The following is a 27,112-nucleotide window of genomic DNA, read 5'->3' on the forward strand; positions in this document are numbered from 1 at the left end:
TCGCTGGCTGTTCCTGAATGGCTGGCTGTTCCTGAGTCGCTGGCTGGTCCTGAGTCGCTGGCTGGTCCTGAGTCGCTGGCTGGTCCTGAATGGCTGGCAGTTTCTGAGTTGCTGGCAGTTCCTGAGTCGCTGGCTGGTCCTGAATGGCTGGCAGTTTCTGAGTTGGGGCTGTTCCTGAGTCGCTGGATGTTCCTGATTTGCTGGCTGGCTGGTCCAACCTGAATGGCTGGCTGGTCCTGAGTCGCTGGCTGGTCCTGAGTCGCTGGCTGGTCTTGAGTCGCTGGCTGTTCCTGAGTCGCTGGCTGTTCCTGAATGGCTGGCTGTTCCTGAATGGCTGGCAGGTCCTGAATGGCTGGCAGGTCCTGAATGGCTAGCTGGTCCTGAATGGCCGGCTGTTCCTGAGTCGCTGGCTGGTCCAGCCTGAATGGCTGGCTGTTCCTGAGTTGCTGGCTGTTCCTGAGTCACTGGCTGTTCCTGAATGGCTGGCTGGTCCTGAATGGCTGGCTGGTCCTGAGAAGGTTGCTGGCCCTGAATGGCTGGCAGTTCCTGAGTCGCTGACTGTTCCTGAGTCGCTGACTGTTCCTGAGTCGCTGGCTGTTCCTGAGTGGCTGGCTGGTCCTGAATGGCTGGCTGGTCCAGAGTCGCTGGCTGGTCCAGAGTCGCTGGCTGGTCCAGAGTCGCTGGCTGGTCCTGAGAAGGTTGCTGGTCCTGAATGGCTGGCAGATCCTGAGTCGCTGGCTGGTCCTGAGAAGGTTGCTGGTCCTGAATGGCTGGCAGGTCCTGAGTCGCTGGCAGGTCCTGAGTCGCTGGCTGGTCTTGAGTCGCTGGCTGGTCCTGAGTCGCTGACTGTTCCTGAGTCGCTGACTGTTCCTGAGTGGCTGGCTGGTCCTGAATGGCTGGGCTGGTCCTGAATGGCTGGCTGGTCCTGAGTCGCTGGCTGGTCCTGAGTCGCTGGCTGGTCCTGAGTCGCTGGCTGGTCCTGAGAAGGTTGCCGTCCTGAATGGCTGGCAGTTCCTGAGAAGGTTGCTGGTCCTGAATGGCTGGCAGTTCCTGAGAAGGTTGCTGGTCCTGAATGGCTGGCAGTTCCTNCTGAATGGCTGGCAGTTCCTGAGAAGGTTGCTGGTCCTGAATGGCTGGCAGTTCCTGAGAAGGTTGCTGGTCCTGAATGGCTGGCAGTTCCTGAGTCGCTGGCTGTTCACTAAATCTCACTAAACTGCTCACACTAACTGTATTTAATCATATTTACTGATGCTCTCATTGATAAACTGTGAAGAAAATTGTAAAAAATAGTCCTGATAAAACACTTTTTAAAAAAATATGAAGGATAAATCAATATTCGTATGACAATAAATTTATCATGATAAATTATATCAATATGATAAATACCTTAAGGCTATATACACCGACGGAAGGCGTTTGGTTAAACTGGATTTTATTTAGGGGTATCAGAGTAAAGGAGGCTAAATTAATGCAATATTTTTCATTAAAAAGAAAGAAAATCCTTTTATTTCACAGTTAACCACCACTCTTTGGTGTTGTATCAAATATAATCAAACAATTAACACTGAAAACAACAACAACAATGACTTTTGTTGGAAAACAACAACATACTTTTGCCAAGGATGAGAAATATATGTCAATCTTTTTTTCTTTTTTCAATTTTCAAGAGAAAATTATGGTAAATGACAGTAGAAAAGACGATTCCCTGCTAAAACCAAAATAAGGACGCTACAAGTCTTTTCATGGCTGGGAAGTGGCGCACAAAAAGTGTTGATGTGAACTTAATGACAATAACCTGCCTAAGAACTGGAAGAAATGGGAGCTGGTTCACTAGGTGGCACCAAAGGTTCAGAAATCCTGAACGGATCAGAATCGGTGGGTGCAGACTGGAGAGATTTTATCAACAGACATGATAATTGTAGATGACAGAGCAGATGAAGACCTCAGAGAAAATAACAGCGTGTTAAAGGATTAGCTTCCCCCTCACCTCCTTGTTGAGCCGGTCAAACACATACTGCTGCGTCAACACCTCTTGCCAGTTCCTGTTCACCTCCTCCCCAAGGTGTGTGTCCTCACACTCCTTCAGCTGCACTAATGCGGTCACCTGCACGGAGAACACACACCGCATGCTGGTTCTCGCAAACATATGACATCTAGATGAATAAGACGTGCAGCCACCGCGCCACAAAAGTTACTCCAGTTAAACTTTTTGTAACTTTTAGCTTCTTTATGAGCAGCAGAAGCTCCAATAATACACACACACGCACACAGACCTGGGTGCTGAAGGCCTCCTCAGTCAAATCACCGAGCTCCTTCCCGTACGAAGCCAAGAACTCCTCAATCTTTAACTCCACCAACTCGGAGCTGGGGGAGAGATGAGAGCGGGGAGATATTAGAGGCTGTGGGTTGAATTTGATCCCGTTAGTCATTTATCAGCTCCACTCCCTCCATTTCCAGCGCCACACAGATAAATTGTAGCTGGGGAATGGGTGAACAGTCAGATATATCATATCCCGGATCCGGGAGAAAGTGGTTAAGATAGATCGGATCTTTAAAGGGTAAAAATTGTGCTGCGGACTCACTTGAATTTAGTCGCCTGTGTTTCCACGGTGATAGAGAAACCCAGAACACCAGAGGTGTTTCTGCAGGTAGGGGAGACATGGTAACTGTAGAGGGAGAAACAAAAGACAGCGGGTAGGATTTGGAGAGAAAAATGGTTTCGGGGGCGGGGGAGAGTGAAATTTGATTGCTTCAAAGTCTTGCACAAATCCAGGCATGAAAAGTCTTTAAATTTATGAAAAACATCATTCTGGCATTACAGCAGCACTTAGCACAGGTATAAACACATTACTGGCTTCTTTTGTATACAAGAGGAAAACACAAAGAAATGGGATGTGCAGATACAGACAGATTTGCTGGCTCCTTAACGGCTCCCACAAGCCAAGTTTTACTTCCTCATAAAAAACCAGAACCTGATGTAAAGGTTCATCCCAATAAAGAAGAATATCCTTGAAAAGATTATTAAATTCAGCAACTGAAAAAAAAAAAAAAAGTGAGACTCGTTTATGAAACCTTTTCATCACACACATATATTTTTAGTTTTCATTCGGGAAACTTTGATAATTATGACCTAAACATAATGAAACTTCAAAGTCCAATTTTTTACTATTACTATTTAGATTTACCCCTCCCCACATATAACCATTTGAAAAACCTCCCGATTTTACAGATGTCCAGCAGTGACAAGTTGTAAAAGTCACAAATGAGTAATGTTGAAAAAATAAATAAATTAATTTAAAAAAACAGGTTGTTCAAAGAATCTATTGGATGGAAAATTCAATGGAAGGAAAAATTGTGTAGGAAAAAGTTGCACAAGAAACAAGGATGGACTCGACTGAGTGGATAGTAAATCAATACCAAGCATATCTCCCCTAATTCAATCTTTTCTTCTTCTTCTTTTACACTATTCAGTGTAAAAACACTGCACAGTATATACACTTGGGCTGCACAGTGGCGCAGTTGGTAGAGCTGTTGCCTTGCAGCAAGAAGGTTCTGGGTTCGATTCCTAGCCTGCGGTTTTTCTGCAAGGAGTTCGCATGTTCTCCCTGTGCATGCGTGGGTTTTCTCCGGGTACTCTGGCTTCCTCCCACAGTCCAAAAACATGACTGTCAGGTTAATAGATCTCTCTAAAGTCTCCCTAGGCGCGAGTGTGTGTGAGCATGGTTGTCTGTGTGCTGCCCTGCGACAGACTGGTGACCTGTCCAGGGTGACCCCGCCTCTCGCCTGGAACGTTAGCTGTAGAGAGACACCAGCACCTCCCAACCACAGTAAGAGACAAGGGTGTTAGAAAATGGATGGATGGAGTATATACACTTTAAAAAATATATAACTTATTTCCCTTATTAAATATCTATACTTAACAAGTCTTCATTGAGAGCAAAGTGGGACCGAGTCAAACTCCCTGTATGTGTGAACAAACATGGCAAATAAAATATAATAATATTGTACTTTTGTAATTTTTGGATTGCTCAGAATAAGTACATGGAGCTACATGTTAGGAGATGTAGATATGGAGTACAAAGATCATATCTTTGTTTCTTTCATCTATAACAGAAATTTGGCACAATCAGTTGCAACTTATTACAAGGATTATTGTAATTTATTTTTACATATAGTGGAGCAGTTATGTTTGTGTTATTACTGGATAGAAAGGAAAATAGGGAGAATGGCAAATCGGCTGCAAATCATGCAAATGTTTTGAACCTGCAGCTGAAACTCACCCCAGAGTCTCTTTAGTCCTGAGGAAATCAAAACAGGGCTCCTCCATGTGCATCTGAAAAACAACAACTCAGTCAGTACCCAAGGGGGCGAGCACCAGGGCTGATGAGATTAAACACGTACCACCAGCAGCTCCATCAGAGTGTGCTGCCTTAAAGCCTTGAGCCCAGACTGGAAGAAAAGTGCAATAAAAGGATAATGAACGCAAAAAAACAAAAACAAATGCTGGATGTTTTAGAGAAATTACTGATCCAGGGTTCCTGGGGGTTTCACTAATTTAAATTTAAAACCTTTTAAGGCCACTATGAATAAAGTTTTTAAGACCTCTATCAAAAATGCTTTTTTTCCAGGGAGGGATTGTGAAATTCCTACGGATTTTTTGTTCTCAAGTTTTTTGTTTGTTTTTGCATTTTTTGGATGACAGACGCAAAACGCTAGCTAAATAGCAGGTATTGGCTGCTTGTCACTGACAACCTGAACCGTCTTGAAACACAGGGTGCAGCGAGTGATGATGTCTGCACACAACTCAAACTTTTTCTTGACACAAAAGTCCCATTAGAAAAACCTACACTGTATTTAAGGCATTTTTTAAAAATACATTTAAGACATTTTAAGGCCTTAATTGTATGAATTTAAGAATTTTTTACCCTGTGATTTGACTTGTTACCTGGTAGTAAACGGTGACCTCAGAGTTGGCGTCCCCTTTGTTTAAGGACTTGACTTTGCAGATGTGATGCTTTTGAGGAAGCTCCACCACTCTGAACATCACCGGCACCTCTGCTGGCAGCTTGGAGAACTGCAGCTTACTGTGAGGAGGATAACAACGGGTAAAAAGGTGGTCAGCCAGGAAAATGCAGAGCAAGTGAAATAGATAAAGAGGTGAGGCATAGAGAGGCTGCAATCAAATCTATCTGATTTCACGCTATTGGTGTTTTGCTTAGGAGGCCAATTAAGAAGAGCAGGAGCTGAACTTACTCAGTGACGTACTTCAGGAACTCCACCGATTCCTGTGGAGGAAACGCAATAAGGAGTAATGATAAGACCGACTCAGCAAAACAAAGACGGAGACGTCCAATACGATTTCAACTCAGCTAAAGTGAACATCAGCAGATTCATTTAAGTCAGTCGATAGCAGTGTCAGGCAGTTTCTCTATGGACTCACAGCCCTACTGACGTTCCCCTGCACCAGCCCCTCGGCAAACAGCTCGGTCTTGAAGCTGCGGCTGAACTCCAGCAGCTCTTTGCAGGTCAGACCGGCCGTCAGAGCCTGGTACTTCTCCACCATGGACCAGCGAGAGTGCTCCAAGATCAGCAAACGCACATCCCTGGGAGGAGCAGAGAGGAAGCACTGGCGAGTCAGAGAATTTAAAAGGGTGAGTCAGATGTGGAGGGCTTTTCTATTCAGGGCTGTCGCACGTTTCACCACTAGAAGGCAACGCAGACTTTGTGATGATTCATATCGGGGGGGAAGCAGAGAGAACTGAGGGTACATAACGTACTTGCCGAGTTTTTCGGGTTTAATGAGGATGTTGAAGTAGGTTTTTTTCAGCTGCTCGGCGAACATGCTGAAGACATCATCGGAGGCAGAAAAATCAGCCAAGTGGTCGACAATCAGGTGAAATAGCAACTGCGGAGAGACACGTGGTCAGAGAGAGTGAGGCTGAGAGATTTTCCCACAATCCATCTGGGTTGTCAGGGATGCACACTGTACAAACTGTAATGTATTCATTGGGTTTGTAAGTGAAATTAACTGGGGGTGAGCATTTATCGTATCGCTTATCGTGATACATTTCTTATTATGATAAGGATTTCATTTATTGTGATAAATTCCAAATAACGTTTTAGGAAAATGTCTATATTGTCGGGATTACCATTTTTATTATTTGTTCAATGAGAGGATCAATAATTGGAAACATTGTTAAATGCAATTACTATGTGCATGTTATTGATACAAATCACACTTTTTATGTGACGGTGTCCTAACGAAGCACATTACTAATCAGAATGTGCTTCAAGAGCAGCATTTGTGTTTCTGGGGGTTATTCTTACTGCATCATGCAGTCACAGTCAAACAGTTACCTAAACAAGTCAAACAGTTTGTGTCGTCACTTTTATTGTGATTACAATCGAACCACAAAATATCACAATAATCCTTTAGGTAACACTTTATTTGAAAGGGGGTGAATAAGACTGACATGACACTGTCATAAACACCTGTCATGAACATGAATACTTATGACTGTTGTCATAAAGCGTCATTCTGTAAATTATGACACTTTTAATACAAAGTTGACATTATTCAAAATGTCTTTGTTATGACAATTTGACACTAACCAAGAAATCATTACTGATATAAATTTGTTATAAAAGTATTACTGATTACACTTTAAAAATTAGGTAACTTTGTGTTATTAAAGGCAAAGTTTCTGTGGAAATTTGTGGAATAAAATGCTTCAGTCCTATGAGATCAAAACTAAACTTTTTGGTGGTGGCAGCATGATGCTGTGGGGATGTTATTCTTCAGCAGGGACAAGGGAGTTGATGGGAACTTTTGGGAAGAAGGACAGAGCCTGCAGAGGCTAAAAAAAGAATCTTAAAAGAATGTGAATTCTGGTTTTAGAAAGGCCTAGTCAAAGTAAAAAATTGAGTGAAACTGGAAATCTGGAGCTAAACTTAAAAACTGCTCTTTACCGATGGGGTTCAACCAATCTGTGAAGTTAGTGCTTCATCAAAAGTCATTTCAGGCTATAAATGTGTAAAGCTGGTAGTTATGCTCCAACAGAGTTAAAAATGTTTCTGCTCCGCCTCAGGGGAGCAGAACAAAAAGGCACACCGCACTTACCATATTTCATTTAGTTTTTTTTTACCTTCATCTTAAAAGTACATTGAAGTTTGTGCCGTGTACTGATGGGCGAGTTCACTCACAGGCAGCTTGTGGTTGAATCCCTTCACTTTGAATATCAGGCCGTGCTCGCCCGCCACCAGCTTGTGATCCAGCTGCGCCACTTCAGCCTCGTAGGCCGGCTTGGCCAAGTTGTGGCCCAGGATGTTGACCATCAGATCAAACAAGACTATGCTGGAGGTCGACAAGATGAAGAAAGGGAGAAAATAAAAACATCAAAAGGTGAAAAAAAATCTGAACACGAAAGAAAAAAGATAAGTATGAAGCAAAGGTAAGAACAAAGCAAGGCCAGGAGGATAAACAAAACTGAATCTGTGGAGGGGTTAAAGTAAATATTAAGAGTAACTAGAGGCTGACAGGTGATAAAGTAGGTTAAAGCAGGACTCAGACGTTACTGTTCCAAACTCACATCTGAGCTTGAACTTACTTCTTTGCGGACTTTTGGATTATGGGGGAGATTAGGTGGAATCTGATGTAGGCTGCAGGAGGAGAGAGGGTAAAACAAGTCTCAGCACGTCTCTGCCGATATTAAATGTATCTATGGAAGCATTTGGCGCGATGCCACAAAGAGAAACAGTGCAGGTTTGCACACACCTTTGGGGATTTTGAATTTGTTGTCCTTCTTGTACCAGAGGCAGCCCTCGTTGCTGGTGGCTATCCGGACGGGGAAGTCTGTGTCCGGGCAGTCAGAGGGCTTCAGGGTGAAGTCGGTGGCTAAAGAAAGGCACACAGAAAGTTCGTCCACCTTCCCACTCAGAACCAACTCAAATCCTGAGTAAGGTGAAGCAAGTCGGGTCATGAGTTGAGCGAAATGAGGAAAAACAAGTTTCCCTCCAGTGACTGAAATTTCGCCCCAATATTAGAAGCAGGCTGCAGAGAGAGAGATCCTCATGTTTAGGTAAATGAAATAAATTATGTTGACATCTCGTCCTCGGCTCGGTCAGTGCAGTCTCTCAAAAATTAAGCGAATGTGTGAAAAACCTTTGCGTGTATGTATTTTATCAGTCGATTTTAGGCTTGCGTAGAAACCTGAGCTGCTTTTATTATCTCACGCCGAGGGTAAAAATCAGGTGAGCTTCACCACCAGCAGCTCTCATGTCGAGTCAAAGGAGGTAAAGTACCACTCTTACCTGTCAAAGAGTGGTGACGGCATGCGGTGCAAATTTTCAAATGCAATAAAGTCCCTTTGGCCCCAAAGGGAGCTGCTGGAAATGTTCGACTAACTAAACTGGCACCACCTGGGTCTTGAGATTGAAACTTTTGTTGAAAGTGACTCTCAATAGGCCCGTCTCTGTATGAGATCCTTAGCGTGGTTATGCATTCGGTGTGTCAGAGTTAAGAAAATGTGATGTACAGTGCGGAGAAAAAGTTTTTGCCCAAAGTTCACCCATTGGAAGTCCTATTAAAATCTTTCATTTCATGCTAATTCTATCATAGAAGATAAGAGGGGAAAAAATCTATTCCAAATCAGAGAAATTACTGAATTAAAACACTCTGCAAAGTTAATTTGAGAAATGTCTGCTTCCAGGTTGTTTTGGGAGAATGATTTTTACAGGTGTGAAACACCTAAATAAAAGGAAAACAAAACAAAGTTAAGAAAATGTAAAAAAAATAAAATAAAAAAAATGCAGATTTTGATTTCTCCACCCCATTTCCCCGAGAATTTGCTAAGTTTGGGTCCTTGAAAGTTTCTCCTCCTCTACAGGGGTCTGGACCTAAAAATCATTCAGACATTCAGGGTGATAAGTCCAATCACATCTAACAGCAGAGCAAATTTTTACCTTCCTCTGTCTTATAACAAAGGGCAGCCAAAACTCACATCAATCCACCATTCAAACACAGAACAATCAAACAACTTCACAGCAAAGAGCTCAAAAAAAGAAAAAAAGAGTAAAGCGAAATAAACAAGCTCACTGCGTCCACCGAAAAGCTACAAAGATCAATTGTTCTGCTTTGGGAGCTCACGACTTTTAGCTTGAATTCCAACTCTTCTAACAATTGAGTCACACATGAAAAAGCCTCCTGACAAACTGCAGTAATGACTGTATTTACTGGATGGGTGAATACAGAGCAAACACACAATCTTGTTTACTCCTGACCCTTTGCTATGTAGCACGCAACTGGGCACTTTCTCACTCTGTTGGGTTTAGAGGCGCTTATTTACCCACCGATGAACTCGTTCGCTGCAGGAAGGTGGAGGTCACCGTTTGGCTCCATGTTTCCACTCCATCGCTCCGTCCACTTCTTCTCAATGTCTGCATGAAGTTCACACATTCGTCAGCGCGCAAGAAAACTTCGCCGTAAATGCATAAAGCTAATTTATTTAATCGCTTTATAGTAGCAAACCTGAGGCACTAACGCCTACTTCTGTACACTTTTTAATTAAAATGTTCTGACTTTGTCGCGCTGGCTTTTCCCACCACTATATGGGCTACGGGTCACACCGAGCAGCATCAGTTTTTTTTTTTTCTTCAGCTTCACTATTAAAATGTAACAAACAACACACACACACACACACACATACCCTCCACACTGTACTGTGTGCCAAACCACTTCTCCCGGAGGGGACACTGGCCTTCGTGTTCTGGTGACAGCAGCATCAGGTTAGCCTTCTCTGGGGTTAGCAGAGAAAGAGCTGCACTGATCACCTGAACACACAAAGAAAACAAGCTCAGTTTGTAGCACATGTCACAGCAGCTCCCTAAACGATTTATTTTCAGTGTTTCGCAAAAAAAAAAAAAAAAAAGTACTACATACCCTCTTGAACTTTCAAACACTGTCAGGTAACATCTATCTACACTGACGGGTCAGGCATGAACATTTATTAGAGGAAAGGAGAAAAGCAACAACCAAGAAGTCTATTGTAACTCAGAAAAGATTAAAAGTACAGGGGAGACTATGTTGGGAGGATTAATTGGATTCATCATGATAGAGCGATAATTGAAATAAACATCAACTAATTTAGTAATTGATGAATTGTTAATAGGAGTATAAAGAGTCAAACACAGGCTACTAGCTGAAAGAAAACACTCAGGGCAGTAATTAAGCTAAAACTGCACAAAAGATATAAACATTTTGCAATTAAGATTAAAAAAAAACTTGTAAATATGTAAATGACAGCTTTAGCGTCATGTGGTTCAAATTCTGTAAAAAAAAAAAAAAAAAGAAAGAAAAAAAACGTTTTGCTGTTTAGTTATTGCTTAATTGAAAAAAAATAATCGACAGATCAGCTCTATACTGTATTGATGTTAATTCAAGCAGAATGTTCTGACTGGAAAAACCTACATTTCACAGCACCTTTAAACACACCATCCAATGTGACACACAGTAGTGGCAGCATCATGCTGCGGTGATGCTTTCTGTTCAGCAGATACAGGTAATTATCGGGTACGAGGGTCTTTCAAGCAGACCAACAATCCAAACTTTATAGACAGAGCTACTAAAAAAACAGGTTATATTAAAGCACATTGGTGTAGTAAATTTGGCCCAGTCAAAGCCCAGATCAAACTGGTAACCAACAAAACTTGAAAAATTGCTGTTTTTACAAGCTGGCAGAGACGGCAGTGAGAGGTGATTCTATAAAGTACCGACTCGGGGTGGAGCTGAATGCAAATGCATGTCACACTTTTCAGATTTATTTGCACAATAGAGTGAAGCGCTTTGAAGTTTGGTTCTGTAATTTGACAAAACGCAAAAAAATAAAAAAAAGCTGAAGGAGAATGAATCCTTTCTACAAGGCAGCGACTGCGAGAAGCATTCTGCATATCACAGTGACTGAGGCTGCAGACAAAATGAAGAGCCAGAATTAGATCGTAGCTCCCATCCATAACACAAGACAGGTGCACAACTCCAACAGCTTGTTTCTGATACAGAAAGACGTAAGCCGCAAATTCATTATTGTACAAAACCCAGACTTTTTTTTTTTTTTTACATCTGCGTGACCTGTTTCATTAACACCTTTGTCTAAAAAGAGAAATGCTGCCTTTCGGAATGTAAATCCCAGAACGACTGAGCTACTTACTTCAGGGTTGTACTCAAACATAAGATGATCTCCTGTCAGGAAGTCCTCCTTCGGGAACAACTGCATGCATTCACAAATGTCCTCTACGTTCTCTATGGGGTCAATCTGACAAGGAGGAAAGCAAACAGGATTTTTTTTTTTTCTCCCCTCATACAACACAATATTTCTAGCCTCAGCTATTTGTGTTAATATCCTTACCTGTTCCTGGTAGTGAAACTCATTTGCTTCTATCCTCTGGATCTCTTCGTATATTCTGAAGGCATCGAGAAAAATAATCAAAGTTCTAACTTTTATTCATTCGAAAGAAAACCTCAGACATCACAACATGTGCCTCAAGTAAGCAGGTTAAAACAAAAAACAACAAACAGACACACGAGCAGTCAGCAAGGCAAACACATTAAATACTGTCGCTAAGTCATAAAATGCAGAAAATACAGTTTTAGGAAAAAAAAAAAAAAATTAATTTGTTTTTAGAAGACGTTTTTGTTGCTACTTTGTGTCAGTATGTGAATCTGAGTGTGTTGGTACCTTTGCCGTGGTCCGAGTTTCTGCAGCATCTTCAGATACTGGAACACCAGATCAGTGACCTGCAAAAAACACAGACAAGGATATCAGAGATTAAACGGAAACCTCAGGATTTTTAAAGAGAGGCTCTGTTAAAAGAATACATTTGTATCCTATTAGCAGCAGAAACTATCTTGGTTATAAATAATAAGTAATTAATCAGCTTACATTGCATGTCAGCTGTATGATAAATTTATAAAACAGTAAGACAGTAATCATTTGCGATAAAAAAAAAGTTTCATAGAGTGTCATGTTAAAAGTTGCTTTTTAAAGAAAAGCTGACATTTTCTACATGATTGCACACGTAGAACTACAGATTGCTAATATTACTGGCAAGTCATTTTTGTGTAAAAGTGATATAATTTCACCTCACTTAACCTTTACTGTGATGAAAGCGAGGTTGCTAATTTGAAAAGTAAAAATGAAGGAAACTTCAAGCACAGTGCAAGAGGGAACGTGATTAACCCAAATTTCTTTTTAAGTACAAAAAGAAAAGATTTTTTACAACTTTTAATTTGAATGATAGAAGGTGCAGCTTTGATCATGTTGCACCACTTAAAGCGTCAAAGTCGATAAACTCATCAGGTAGTAGTAAAAATATCTTCATTATTACAACAAAAGAAGAGATTTTAGGAAAAAGAGAAATAATGAATTCTTTGCTAAAATGCTGTAGTGGTTATCGTGGTTGACGATGAAGGCGTCAGCTGTGGTCGTGAAGTTGCACAAGAGGGACTGGAGAAGAAGTTGGCAAAGGAGTGAGGATGAAGAGACGGATGCAGAGGGACAGGAGAAGGAGATAAAAGGGAAGAAGCAGGAACCTCTTAAAAAAAAAGCACCAGGTGCAGTGTGCGAGATTGCGGTGGCATTATGTCGCTCCTTAGAATATTAAACTCTTTTGATCAAAAGGATTGTGATCCAAATCTCTGCTTTTTGACATATGAAAACAGTCTAAAGAAAGTATTAATTTCCCTTCCAATATATTTAATTATTTCTCCAAACTGATCTGAAAATAAATGTTTTCCAGAGTCTTCTCCAAACTCACTTAACTCACCATCAATATTGATTTTAATCATTTTGTTCACGTCGACAAATGTTGACATCGTTTATGTTTCCATCTTTTAATTAGAAACATAAAGGCTCACTCTGGGGACACGGTTATTTCGCCAGATCCATCATGGTGAATTTAAGTAAATATTTGGGGGAAATTCATATTTTTTATTCGTTTTCAACTGCTAAAAAGGTTTTAACTATTTATTGTCACGTAGATGAAAGTTATGTTTAGGTTTGTGTAGCTTTGAAGGGTTTTTTTTGTTGTCCAATTATTTTGATTTTTATAAGCTGCTTGTTTAATTAACTTTTGTTGACTGGTTTTTAATCTTAAATTTTGTCATAAAACACTATGCACAGTAATTAGTTGTTGAATAAACATAGTTCATAAATAAAGTTCATAACATACAAATTGATCCTAAATGGACCAGACCCTCACTCAAATATTTGAGTATTTTTAAGGGTGATCAAGACTCAGCTTCTCTTCTCTTCGACTAACATTATGACAGCAACTATCACAGAAGGAATATGAGTGGGATATTAATGTGATTTAGTCGGGGATGTTTCATACCCGAGAAAAAAAAAAAAAGACTGTCTAACATGGAAAATATTTATAAGTCTTCTTAATTTAACTTATTTTGCAGGACCGCTCCGACTCCGTCTTAAAAACAGAGATGGACACCATTTATTTGTTAGTTTGCTAAGCATGCAGCAATTGCCAGCGGCTGATTGGCTGAACTATCTTTACGACCGGGAACCCTTCAGTCTCTCTAATTAACACATTATGTCTTGTTTACACAGGGGTTATGTACCAGACTTTTTCTTGGCCAACACCAGTTGCCAGGCAACAAGCAGAGAAATACAGAAAGGTCACTGGCATTGACCTTGTTGCAAAGATGGAGAATGTGAATGACAAGAAAGATCTACAGTGAAATGGCTTAATAATAGTGACTAAACCATAAAAAATTCAGATAATATATATTTATTTTGCTTTTTTTGTTTTACAAAGCAAACTCTAAGAAAGCTGAAGAATTAAAATTCAAGAATTACCACAGCAGCTCTTACATTGATCAGATTTAACTCAACATGTTTGTTTTTTGTGTCTTAGGATGTTGGATGATGACTTTTTTAGGATTAAAAAAGGGAATGGTTTAGGTATTGTATAAAGAGTTGTCTAGAAACAGAGCAAAGGAAAAAACATTTTAAAATAGAAAATGTATCCATGACGATCTGCCACAGGATGCGTTTGCAGAATAGTAAAGATCATTGTGTATTTTTATGCGCTTGACATCCTTCAACCTCTCCCTCCGATATGTTACTGTTAATCTCAGACAGAGGTCATCATTACATTTTGCACAATTAAAAAAATGACTTTTTTGTAACAGTCTCTGAATCTTTGGGCAGGCACTGATGGTTTTTGATTCATATTTTAAAACAATTTCAAAACTGCTCAATTGCTCCGTTACATTTTTCTGTTTGAACAGTTTAATGTCTTTTAATAAACTGACACGGAGGGCAAGAGTTACCCATGTTCTTCGTCTCTTCTCTCATCTGCAGAGCAGAGTAATGTATTGCTGTACCACAACTATCCATGGCTGTGCAACGCAAGTTAACCAGCTAATATTAAATAACTATTATCCCCCAACGCATTCAAGTCAAACTTATGGCGGAGTAGAAACCTCCTATACTACAGTGTTCATCAGTCACTATGGTGCATTTCTCAAAACAATTCAAACAAAAAGCTAAACAACACTGATTACATGCAAAATGCAGTTTCTTATATAATCTCTCAAAAGTAAATATCTGCCTCAATGAACATGCCAGTGTCTCAGAATGACAAGTCCTTGTTTCATCGAAGATTGATAGGACAGTCAAATTGCTTAGTCATGTTGTCAATACAACAGCGTTACTCTGGTGGGATGTTCTGTTGTAAACTATGGCTAAAGTTTTGATAACAAGTACTGCAAATGACATTAGTGGGGGATCAATGGCAAGAGTTTGGACATCTACGCTTTTCTTGTGCTTTGCTGAAAGACCATGTCACTGTAATATGCAGAAAAACACAGCAATGCAGAGCATGAAGGAAGAAAGCGTAGACATGTGAACTCATAGGACAATGTCCTTAAGGAGAACTACAAACGTTGCTGCAGGAATTACAGCGCAGTCTTCCTATACTTTCCATCTCCATGCCGTGAAAAACTCCTCCAAGGGGTTGAGGAAAGAGGAGCAGGATGAGAGGAAGTCAACCAGCATCTTGTTGTGAGCTGAAAATCATATCCTGATGATATTTGAGCGATGGAAACCTCAGCCTCTCCTTCCAACTCCTCATCCTCCTGTTCTTGTACTCGTCCAAATCTTTGTCCTTCCATTGTCAGAAATGTAACATTGTGTTTTTTTCCCACTATATACTTACCAGCCAGTTGATGGTTCATGAGATGCTATTTCAGAGAACTGGTTGATGTTATGTTTCACATATTTATCCGTGTTGGAGAAACTCAGGATTCATCTGGAAGCAATTAACCAGTTCAGGACAGATAAGAAAAAAAGGAAGAGGTCTATGCTAAAATATGAAATATTAAGACTAATACAATGCAATTATGCTTGCATGTTGTGCAGTTTCCGACTATTCAACAGACATGACAAAAGCAATTGAAAACGTAGGAAAAGCAGAGAATTGTAGATAATCGCTTGTTTTGATGTACACAAGCGATTGCAAACTGCTCAAAGGCATGAAACTGTCCCTTTATATGTTCACAAGTGGCAATGATTTGAAGATTGAAAAAGCAGTTTTGAAAATTTGAATTCTGTTCTGAGAAATGCACCACAGAGACTGAGAAAAACTATAACAGATGAATTCCTGCAGAGGTTTAAAAAACATCTAGCTGCAGGAAGCTACACTGAGTGGTATCTTGGGCAAGATGGTGTGTACGAAGAAGATGTTAGGATCTTGAGGATTTCATATTTCAATTGTTTTTGGGATAATATTTTGTGATTAGCAGGGAACGAGTGGTCAGAGGTCCTGCAGACACCCACAATCTGGTGTGAAGAGAACCTCAGAGATTGTGTGGAACAGAACATACTGTTTTGTATTTTTTTCTTCTAGAGGTGCTTATTTGTGTTCTGAGTGATGCTTCAAATTTACGGTATTTTAATATGTTTAACTAAACCGTTAAGTCATATAATCTTGTAGTTCAACCATACAGTAAAACTGCTAAGATGAAGCCATCAAACCAATTCAGCCTTGCAGCTGGAGGCACTTTCCTGAACTGCACTGAGCCCTTTTGTTGCCAACATCAGTTTCATTTGGAGCTCACATACTGGATGACGTACAAGAGGAAAAGCGAAGCAGACTGCATGTCAGGCACACATTACTGCAGCAGCACACTGACATTTTCATGTAATGACTGAAAGCTGTTTTGGCATCCACCTTGAGTCTTTCTACACAGCAACAAAAAGGCACATTTAAAAAAAAAACAACAAAAAAAAGCAAAAAACAAAAAGGAACATAAAAAAAAATCTACCAGATATTCTAAGGAATAATGCCAAGACACTGAAGAAAAGTATAGACTCTGCTATGCTTTACCAACAGCAAACTTTAATGTATTTTTTGTGCTTTTTTAAGTAAAATCCAAAACTGAAAAGGGTGTCAATGTATTTGAATCCAGCACCGCTAAGTCAACGTTTTTAAAATCCTTCTTCAGCTGTAATTGCAGCAGAAAGTCTTGTGGGTAGGTCAGCTTTATACATCTACAGACTAAAATTGGGGCCTACGCTTCTTTCTAAAACGAGTTCAATCTCAGTCCGATTTGGTTAGCGAGAATCTGTCAACATGAATGTTCAAGTCTTACCAAATACTTTCAGTTTTATACAGGCATGAACATTGACTGGGCCATTCTAAGAACTATCCCATTGTAGTTCTGGATGCATGTTTAGGGTTGTTGTCCTGCTGGAAGGTAAAACCTCCGTGTCACTAAACAGAAATGCAGAGCATACTCCCACTTCCATCTGATCACCGTTTCCTACTTTCTGTTGGTCTGTCACATAAAAGTTTGATAAAAAACATGCAGTTTGTGGTTGCAACGATACAAAATCTGGAAAGTTTAGGAGCTGTAAATAAGAAAAGAGCCTCAGTGAGGCCGCACCATTTGCAGGAGTCGCCTTGATCGCGCAAGACCAAGTTCTTCTGCACAAAATCCAGAACACGACTCATTCAAAGTAAGAAAGTAAATGTTTCCAAGGTTATTTTATCTTTTCCACAGCAGCTATTGTTGCAAGTTTGCAGCCTGATACATTTTTCAATTAAGTAGGAAAGGGAGGCAAACAGCCATCTCGCTTAACAATCCTCCACTGTGACTGAGGTTAACAAGTTAGTTGTCATGGCAACTGACAACGCACACAGCTTCCTCAAGAATACCTTTGGAAACAAGAGGAAACAAGCCTGCAGGGCCGTGTTCCCAGCCTCTCATTGGTTTACATATGAACATCTAAATATGGGTGTCATAGAAACAAACCTGATGATCAGACAACAAAAGCAAATAACTGAAGATGAATGTTTTATATCCTCATAATCCTTATTAATAAAAAAAAAGTGCGGCAACAGGCAGTTTTCTTTACCTCGTAGATGTTTTGGAAGCCTTCATTCGTGAGGGTGATGGAGACTGAGAAGATGGAGTAGGTGGTGTTTTGGTCAAAGCCGGTTTCACTGTTTCCCCCGTACAAAGCCAGCGCCCAGCACCTACAGAAAGACACACACGACGCAGGGCACATGCTCACACAGCCAGGCTGCAAACAGGAATCCGACAGCAATCAAATTAAGTGCTGAAATGTGTACGCGGGGTGTTAAGTGACAGAAATATCACTTCACATTTCCTGGCTGCCTTCCTGGAGGAGCGGTGAGGAGACTTGGGGAAAAAAAAAAAAAAACATCTAAAAATTTAGGCGGTTGATGTGTCACCCTATTATGCGTTCGTCCTTCCTGTGTGGAAGGGTTTTATTAGCAGTAAAAAATGGGGAAAACAACTTCTGCACTTCAAGTAACAAAAAAAAACTTGGTTATTGTTCAAGTGCAGCTCGAAGAGACGATGACCTCAACATTTCAAGAAGCTGGAAACAAAATAAAGTACAAAGGAGAAAAAAACATTATGGCTTTACTTTCAAAGACACTTTGCTTTTTTCTGGCAGTGAACAAAACTGTCAAACACCGTGGAAAAACAAGTTACAAAAGAGCGGCTCTGAGAAGCAGGATTCAGTTCAATCCAATTCAAGAAGGAGAACTTGTGTATAGTAAAGATTTATTAAGCACGTAATTCCAAGTAAGATAACTACAGCCAATAGCTATCACTATTACTAAAGGAAAATGTCATGTTGGAGGTGCAGTTTTGTCCAAAACAATCAGGACCATGGACACTCAATAAGGACCAGAAGATATAAAGTCCGTTGTTGAACAAGCGGCTGTTCAAACAACCGATTTATGCTCATCAATTTTAAATATTTATTTCAAGGCAGGATTAAAAAGCAGAAAGGAAGCTGACACCATCTCTTCCCATCGAGCAAAAAGGGCAACCATCATATCCTTGACTCCAACGTCGCTGTCTGGCAGTCAGACAGAAATTAAAATAGGAGCAGCAAAAGCAAATGAGGTGGATTAGAAGTGCTTGCAACTGATGGTGTCATCCAGGACAAGTTAATGTGGAATACTGTCTCTGCTGCTCGTGTAGTTTAGCTGTTAGCATGTCATGTCTTCAGTCAGAGGGTTCTTCAGATTCACTGCATGACTGACTGCTACCAGAGATCCTTCCTGCCCGCAGCGTCACCATCCACCACTCTTTGAAGTCGCTTGGATGACACGACAAAATTTTATTTTCTTTCGGGATAAATAAGGTCTTTTTGACTCGAAGTGAAACATAGCCGTTGGATAATGAATCAACATAATGAGTTTCACTTTTTTGAACTGAATGCTTGAAATAAATGAACTTTTCCTTGATCTCCGAATTTATTGAGATGCATCACTGTTTCCCCGTTTCCACTCAAGGGGGACAACATCTGCCCAATTTCAAAACCACCCTCTTGGCTTTTCATTTAAATTCAGCCGCTCTTCTGTATCAGTGGGTTTGCTCTGACAAGAAACTCGGAGCGAGTGCGCTCCAAAATTCACTGCCGCCATTTATCAACAAGTGAACTACGCGCACAGAATAAACAGGAATATTTTATCAAGGAGCTTTCCAAGTGGTGCAGATGGCAAGGGGAGCATTGGAAAGGGCCCTCGGCATTGTGGGACTTCACCAGGTTTGGCAAATCACTCTGCCACTTAACAGCGAGAGGCTGAAATGCTCTTGTGCAGCCACATCCTAGGATGAAAACGCATGAATCACGCTGTCAAGTGCGACCGTGCCGACGCGTACGGTTTTGAAGATCGGGCTCAAACGCTCGGCGCTCACTGGAAGCAAGAAAGGGATCGCGTACACCCGGCAAATTGAGGAGGTTTTAATTGCGATCTGGAGTGTCCTCTAAGCACAAAAACAAACAGACCAAAAGCAATAACACTCACTTCTTCCTCAGCACAGAAAGTATGCTTCCTGCGCCCTCATGACCAACCAGCCATGAGATGTAGTGGAGAGGCTTCACTCTGAAATGAAGAGCAAGAGAACATGAAAATGAGAAAGAAAGAAACACTGATGCAATCCGTCTCCAATCGGGGCAACACATGGCATGTTTGGGTTGGTCTAATTCTGTGTTTACATGAAGAGGCACAAAAAAAAGAAAAAGGAAATAAATAAAATAAAATACAAGATATAGGTTTGATGCAATTTCTCTAAAACGAGGTGAAAGCTTTGTCCGTCATGAACTGTGACTCACCTGTAGTGTTTCTCCTGAGGGGGAAGAGCCCAGGAGATGGTCAGGGCGTGGACTTTTCTAACGGGAATGACTGCGAATGGGGAGACAGAGGCCGTAAGGCTGAGCGGGTTAACAGCTCGCATATGTTCACAGGCCATCATTAAATCAGCCGTCAGCCTCTTTTAACAATCTCACAAGTCGTCAACACTTATTTATAGGCTGAGCCGGAGCCTGCCAGATGTGTGCAGACGTCAGCAGTCGAGGGGATCCATACCTCTGTAGAGCTTGCAGAAGGCTGGGGTGTCGAAAGGATCCGGCAAATTAGAGAAATCTGGCTTCGGCAGACCGCTGTTGGGACACAAGAGATGTTAATACACAACAACTGGTTAAACTGCGTTTATACATCTACAGCATTGGACATATTTATTAGCACCCCTGCCTATCAATTGTTAGGGTTACTACTTATCTTGTATATCAAAAAGAGCCTTTAATGCACCAACATTTATTCAGTGTGGGGGGGGATAGAAATGTTTTAGCTCCACCCTAAAACAAACCTCCACTGACCTCCAAACAATCCCTTTAACTCATATTTTACTTTTCAAGTTTATCCGAGTTTCAAGGAAATTCTAATTAGTAATCCACGACTTTCCGTTTCCCAGGGGTGTGAATATAACTTGACTCAGAAGTCAATTTCTTATATCCAGAGGCAACTGGGTTGGATGAGGACTCATATTTCAGATGCCACTTTGCACGTTAAGCAGGATGGCAAGCAAAGTAAAAAAAAAAGAAAAAAAAAAGATCACTATAAGAGTACTGCAGCAAAGGGTCTCCGTAACAACTACAAGCAAAAACTAACAAGCTAATCAGATGTTTGGTTATCCGATTCCAGAAAAGGCCTTTAAGACACAGCAACTTTATGCAAAACCAGGAGAATTTAAATTTAAACCTTGTGGCTTCTGCCAGCAAACTGAAAAAGGGTGTTGTTGGATCTTTCTATGGATAATGATCCTAAAATGGAAAGAAATGTTTGGTCGACACAGAACCGGCCTTCATTGACAGCCATCTTAGTCTCTAAATCTAAATGAAATACTAACAATTATTTTGTTAAAGGAGCTATTACTTATCATAAAATTTGAGTCAAATTAAAAGGTCCGATTTTCTCCATTTTGCCATCTACTTACTATGTTAACCCAACAAATGAATTTATATTAAGGTTTTTCACACATCTTTAGCCAGGGTGCCAGTAAACGTAGCCAACACCAAGAAACTCAGAATTACTATATTCAGAGAAAAACTACAGGCTGAATATTTTTATAGCTAGGTGACGGAACCGATGTCAGAGATTTTTTTTTTTCAAAAGCATAACTCCAAAATGTTTTCATGTCTTCGAGCCTGATGAAAATGAGTTTAGTTCAGCCAGATGAGTTGAAATCACATGAAAGGGTTTTTACGAGCAAAGCGGGAGAAAAAAAAAAAAAAAAAAAGAAAAAAAAAATCTCATTAGCCAAATGCAGCATCCTGTCATCGTTTAGACGAAATGAAAGCCTTTAAAAACACGAAGGTTATGTGGCTTTCATGTAACAACGACGGTTCCCTAAAAAAAAGAAAAAAAAAAAAAAAAAAAAAAAGAGGGAAGCCAATGACTTATAAAGCAAATAGAACTGGAGCTACATAAGAACACACTTAGCTCACATAAATGGATCCATTTCAGGTCTATTAGGAAAATAAAGATCAATGTATTAATCACAGGATGCAGAGAAAGAGGAAGGACGATTCGACCTTCACTTTTAAGAGAAGGATTTCGAGGCTCGATCTATGGAACGGCGGCACCTCTTCAGTTGTTGAGAGCCTCTTCTCACATACTCACTTGTTTGGCACCTTGCTGAAGATCTCCCTCACCCACTTCTCTAGAGTGTCCAGCTTTTCTAAGAGACCCACAGAGTGAAGGTGCAGACATTTCAGTATCATCACCTCAATAATTGTGACTTCATTCTAGGGTTTTAAGTCAAATACGTTGGTAAATACTCAACTCTATGTATTTTTTTTCCCCATCTTTGAAAGCACTACAGTGATATTAAAATATAAATTACAATTTTGAAGAGTTTCTGATAAAGCACATGACTACACATATCACAAAAAAACTTTAAAGTACGAGAAATATACATATGCAGTATATAAAAAGCAACCATAAACCATAAATCAGACTGATTTTTGAAGGCTCCAACCTGCCTGTACGGATTTAAGCAAATTCTAATGTCTCTTAAATTATGATAAATAAGAACATTGAAAAGAAAGATCTTATTTGTATTTAGAGTAAAGGCAAAGTGGGAGAGACTAACTAATCAGACATATTTAATCCATTTTAAGCATCATACATTAGCTTTTGTAAGCAGTAGTGTTTCGTGGAGAAAGTAAACTAACTTAACTAAGATTTCTAACAGGGTGTCAAATTTGCAAATCCACCATGTGTTATGACAGAAAGGTCAACAGATTCACACGAATCTGACAACAGATTCACAATGTGATGTTTTAAAACCACACACCATCCTTAGTTAGAATTTTGACTTTTGCTTTACGAGCAATTCTGTTTTCAATATTGTTTCCATGAGGAGAACAATAATTAGTGTTTATGGTTTAGAACAAGGGGTTCTAGACTGCATGCAGTGAACACTTTACAGCCAAAAACACTGCTGAGTTTAGTCATGCCATTTCACCACCACTATAAAGTTTATGAAGTATTTGTAATAAAGTTTTAAGTTTATTACCTACTCCTGCATATCATCAAAATGAATGAAACATTATGTTTTCCCTACTGCTATAACGCAAATTATTATCAGGCTTATTCCTTAACAAAAAGGATTTAGATGTGCAGCGAACATAAAAAAAAAAAATTAAGAAGTTGGGTGTCGCTCGAAAACACTTGAACTTGATTGTATTACCATGTTCCGATAGTTCTTAGACGTTTTATTGTCTAACACGTTGTCTCCTGCTTTTCTAATTAGGATGACTGTGACACATCTGTTTCACCCAATACCGCCGTAGATTGAGAAAAACACACGACTCCCAACAGGAAGGGATCATATTTATACTGAGGACCATTAACTCATCGGTTTAATGAGGATGATAGTTCGGAGCACAAAAAAAATTCAACACTTGTCAATATTTTACTGGAATAAAGTAGTTAATTACCTGTGTGACATTTTCAGCGAAACCCTGAAAATCTGTTGGATAATTTTTATCTGACAGCAATTATCTCCAGCTGGCTGCACATGGTTGAAGAGGAACCTTATTTGTGCAAATGCCAGTTTAATTTATGAACCTGCAGATTGCCTTTTTTCCCCCCCAAGGAATCAGTTTGTTTCGCCGCATGAAATAAGTTAGAGGATCAAGTTAATTTCTCTTAACTAAATGCGCGTTTATGAATGAAAAACGGGATTGATTTTTCCGACCTTTTGACTGAACAGCCAGAGTCATGTAGTGGGCAGAGTAGTGCTCCTTCCAGAAGGCAAACAGACGCTTGTACACGTTGATCTTTTTCTTCTTCGGCTCTTGCTTCAGTGTCTCAGCGTTACCTAGAATGGATTAACAAGAACCAAAGATAGTTTCGGGACAGCAAAGATTGAATGCAGTGAGAAATTGGTGTTTTATTCACCACACCTGTGTGTTATTGCTGCACATTCTCCAAGGAGGCCCAGTGTGTGTTAAGTGTCCCAGTGGTGGTTTTTCCAGACTTACCCCAGCAGAACTTGCCCATAGGGTGTCCAGGTTTGGCCAGACTGCCGAATAGCATCTCCTTCCTGTGGGAGTCGGATGGCTTAGCCAGCTGGTACTCTGACAGGAAAAACAAAACACAAACAAGGAGTAGACAAAAGATTTTTTTAAAAAACAACAAAAAAAAACACACAACAATAGATGGAGTATAAAAGAGCTACATGAGCAGCTGCGATGTTTATAACCCCAAATAGATGAGGTACGATTTATCATCTCAGAACAGAGCAAGGGATATGCAGCGGTAGAGAGACGCACCGCTGTCAACTGCCTCCACCTCCCTGTTGATGGCGTCTCGGATCATCAGGGGGCAGATAAAGAACTGGGCCCACCTGAGAACAACAAACGCCATGCAGAGTTTATATTAGCAGCTTGCTTAGCAAGACACGGAGATAAAAAGAAATGGAGAATTAGTAAAAATCACCAAAGAGAAATCGTTAACATACCAGTGGAAACGTGCAACTATTATCACCATTTGATTTCCGTAATGCAAACTAATGTTGCTCAATAGATTGTTCAGAAGGGTGCAGAGAAACAAAACTTCTCAGATTAATAAAAATCATTTTAAATCTAAAGTATGAATTATTTTGGGCTCAACTGTAAGATGAACATGAGTAACTGGATTTAAATGTTGTATTTGCAAATGAAAATACCAATTAGTACAGTTGTACAAAGCTGCACAAAATTAGTATTTTACATTTAAGGGGGAAAAAATGAAATTAAATTTAAAATACAGATGAGACAATTTGTCTGATAAGACAAAATTATTTTTAAAACTCTGAGCTGCAAACAGCACTGGTCTTTGAGAACACAAAAAATGTTGTTCCAGATTTTCCTGAGATTTCCTAAAAGCTCAGGTTATGAATTGAGCTAAAATGCAAATGCAGGCTTGCACATTTTTGGGAAGAAAATAACTTCCTAAACATCATCCAAAGTGTGCAAGACACCAACAGATTGTATACCCTTTAACAGCTGGACATGGATAGTGCCACATGTCATTGCAATGAATTGCTAAAATCAAGCAGAATCATGTTTTCACGGTGTCTAAATGGCCTCTTTGAATTATCTTCTCTTGCTCCGTTTCTCTCTTTTCTGTTTATCTGTCAGTCAAGCAATAGCTCTCAATAAGTTTGCCTGTTAAGGGTGACAGCAGCAAAAAAAGAAAAAAAAAAGAAAAAGAAAAAACACACAAAGACAAAGGAAATCTCTAGTTTCCAGACCTGTCAAGGGCTTCTTTGAAGCTTTTTCTCTGGACGTCAAATTGGAAGATGGTCCTTTCGCAGTCGGTGGAGGCGTTGTCGCTCCCGCCGTGCTTCTTGAGGAACGCATCAAAGCCGTTTTCTGACGGGTACTTCTCGCTGCCCATGAACACCACTGGAATACAACAAGGAAATCAGATGTGACAGGGAGGAGAAGCGTAAAGTGACTGTACATCAATGAATGGATAAATAAATAAAATAGCATAAATGAAAAATCCATCACAGAGGCTTTCTGAAAAATGTGTATTTTATTTATGGGTCCTCTTGTTTGCCTGGACAATGAGCCAAGCACAGACACAGCCTGACAACGCATTTCAGAAAATGATAGCTTTGTCTCTCTTCACACGGCTCCAAGCAAAGCTTTGAGCATTTGTTGACAGTTCGGATGACAAACTTTAAAAATAAGCATGGGTTTCCTTTATGACTAATGACCTAAGAACAATGTTCAGCTATCTCTGCTGATGGCAGCAATCCTAAAGATGTGCGGCGGTCTGAGCTGCACCAGCTTTCTTCTCCCGACTTGTCCTGCTCTTGCATAATTAAAAGCAGGAGACCATCGTCTACATTACCCAAAGTCCACGTAAATCAAAAGATTAGCGGTAAACCACTGATTTACTATACGGATGACATTGCGGAATTGGCCGTAATTTGAAGGTTTTGAGATTATCTCCCAAGTCTGACAATGTTCAATATTCAGTCCACTGTCCAAAAATGGAAAGCGGGTGACAAATGTTCCAAGAGACTTATGTGTGGACCAAAAATTGGCAGGGCAAAGAGAGACCTTGTCTTCCAGCCGAGAAGGTGACTTCTAAAGGAAATTGAATATTCTGTATTTTACTGAGGGCTATGAGAGTAAAAGGGGATGAAGATACAAATGCATGCCGCAATTTTGAGCCATTTAACATGTAAAAACATTTAAGAACCAGGTGTCATTTTCCCTCCGCTTCACAATTATTCACCACTTTTGTCCATCAGATAACCAGCTGGTTAGTATGTGTGGTCGAGGCCACCATGACCTCCGATGTGAACTGAACCTAAACTGACAGGCTGAGGAAGGAGAGCATTATGAGGCATTTAGACAGGAGGAGGTGTGCTGGAGACCTCACCCAAGTTACTGGGCTTTGTTCATCCACTGCAGAATACAGTGCAAAAAGTACATAAATGTTATAATGCGACCAACAACAGATCTGAATCTTTTAAAAAGTCAAAGTCCAGACGAGGGCTGGGCATTTTGCCAGGTATTTTCGGATCGATCATCGTTTGTTGTGAAAAACTTCTTATCGTGATAAGAATTTTGATCTTTCATTGTCTCGATAAATTTCAATTAATGACATCAAATAAAACAGCAAAACTGACAATACTGTCAGAAATTTTATTTTTTATCATTTTTTCCGCTGTTTGTTCAACAAGAACATCAATAAATGCCAGTAAATTAGAAAGAATGTGCAATTAGTGCAGGTTAGTTCTATAAATAAAATTTTTTTTAATAACTGGCATCCTGAAGAAGCCTATTTTATATGGGAATGTTTTTCAATAACAGTATTTGTGCTTTTGAATATTGCTCCTGTTTTAGCTATCCAAAAAAGCAGCAATAAACAGTCTATCATATTTTTTTATTGTTATCACAAAAGCACCACAAAACATTGTGGTAAGAGTCCATTTTGTCCACCTCTAGTCCAGACCTAAATTTACTTAAGAACCTCCTGAACACATCCTTACTGTCCAGTCTGTTAAAGCTTGAGCTATTCTGCAAAAATGGAAGTTAGGGATGTCTGCTGCTTCTTCTTCTTCTTCTGCGTCAAAGCTGACAGGAATGCAAAAAGTCTTGCAGCTGTAATTGTAGCAAATGAGATTTTACAAAGTTTTGACTCTGGGGGAATCATACATATGAATACCACGAGTTTCAGACGTACCCATCAAAGCTTTTAAAACATCTTTCTTGATCATGCTACGTCTTATCCAATTAATTGAAGAGTATGCTGGCGATATGACAAAACATGAAAAATGTCTGCATGGGGGGGGGATTAGATTTTTTTGCAGGTAATGAGTTGAATGGAAATAAAAGCAGCAGAGAAAAGTGGGTCAAAAAAAAGCCTAAAAGAAAATTTTATGTCCTTTGCCCCCCTCCACACACTGGATGACCATGGCCTCAGGAGAGGGTTATTCTGAGAGCTGTCACATCCCGTTAACTGATCTTGAACGTGACAAAACAAGAAAACAAGGCACGTACAGCAAAGAAACAAAAACGCATTAAAACATGGGTATCAGTGGCAACATTAAAAGAGCGATGGTAGAATGTATTAATAGAAAATTTTGCCTCCGATCTTCCTAAGGCACGGTTAGCTGCGCTGCCTTCCCACAACCTCGTCACCCGTTCTACTGAGGCTGGAGAAACATAGGAAGGAAAAGCCCTGAGGGCGATCATTCAGCAAAGAAGAG

At 40.1% G+C, this 27,112-nt stretch overlaps 1 protein-coding gene across 2 annotated transcripts in view; it reads right to left on the reverse strand.

Moving 5' to 3' along the window:
- nrd1a (nardilysin a (N-arginine dibasic convertase)) overlaps nucleotides 1-27,112 on the reverse strand; it is a 37,855-nt gene that overhangs the window by 4,111 nt on the left and 6,632 nt on the right. For both annotated transcript variants that reach the window (XM_008399289.2, XM_008399286.2), the window contains 26 exons: nucleotides 24,635-24,788; nucleotides 23,673-23,746; nucleotides 23,382-23,477; nucleotides 23,096-23,218; nucleotides 21,514-21,571; nucleotides 19,921-19,994; nucleotides 19,668-19,737; nucleotides 19,360-19,437; nucleotides 17,427-17,547; nucleotides 11,730-11,788; nucleotides 11,400-11,454; nucleotides 11,202-11,306; nucleotides 9,705-9,828; nucleotides 9,349-9,435; nucleotides 7,775-7,894; nucleotides 7,608-7,659; nucleotides 7,204-7,354; nucleotides 5,778-5,905; nucleotides 5,441-5,603; nucleotides 5,254-5,285; nucleotides 4,946-5,084; nucleotides 4,402-4,449; nucleotides 4,281-4,333; nucleotides 2,583-2,666; nucleotides 2,274-2,364; nucleotides 1,988-2,104 (listed from right to left, as the gene is read on the reverse strand). In XM_008399289.2, the coding sequence (XP_008397511.1) occupies nucleotides 1,988-2,104; nucleotides 2,274-2,364; nucleotides 2,583-2,666; nucleotides 4,281-4,333; nucleotides 4,402-4,449; nucleotides 4,946-5,084; nucleotides 5,254-5,285; nucleotides 5,441-5,603; nucleotides 5,778-5,905; nucleotides 7,204-7,354; nucleotides 7,608-7,659; nucleotides 7,775-7,894; nucleotides 9,349-9,435; nucleotides 9,705-9,828; nucleotides 11,202-11,306; nucleotides 11,400-11,454; nucleotides 11,730-11,788; nucleotides 17,427-17,547; nucleotides 19,360-19,437; nucleotides 19,668-19,737; nucleotides 19,921-19,994; nucleotides 21,514-21,571; nucleotides 23,096-23,218; nucleotides 23,382-23,477; nucleotides 23,673-23,746; nucleotides 24,635-24,788 (2,456 nt within the window). The remainder of the gene's footprint in view (nucleotides 1-1,987; nucleotides 2,105-2,273; nucleotides 2,365-2,582; nucleotides 2,667-4,280; nucleotides 4,334-4,401; nucleotides 4,450-4,945; nucleotides 5,085-5,253; nucleotides 5,286-5,440; nucleotides 5,604-5,777; nucleotides 5,906-7,203; nucleotides 7,355-7,607; nucleotides 7,660-7,774; nucleotides 7,895-9,348; nucleotides 9,436-9,704; nucleotides 9,829-11,201; nucleotides 11,307-11,399; nucleotides 11,455-11,729; nucleotides 11,789-17,426; nucleotides 17,548-19,359; nucleotides 19,438-19,667; nucleotides 19,738-19,920; nucleotides 19,995-21,513; nucleotides 21,572-23,095; nucleotides 23,219-23,381; nucleotides 23,478-23,672; nucleotides 23,747-24,634; nucleotides 24,789-27,112) is intronic.

This window comes from Poecilia reticulata, linkage group LG22 (genome assembly GCF_000633615.1).
Source record: "Poecilia reticulata strain Guanapo linkage group LG22, Guppy_female_1.0+MT, whole genome shotgun sequence".
Taxonomy (NCBI): Eukaryota; Metazoa; Chordata; class Actinopteri; order Cyprinodontiformes; family Poeciliidae; genus Poecilia; species Poecilia reticulata.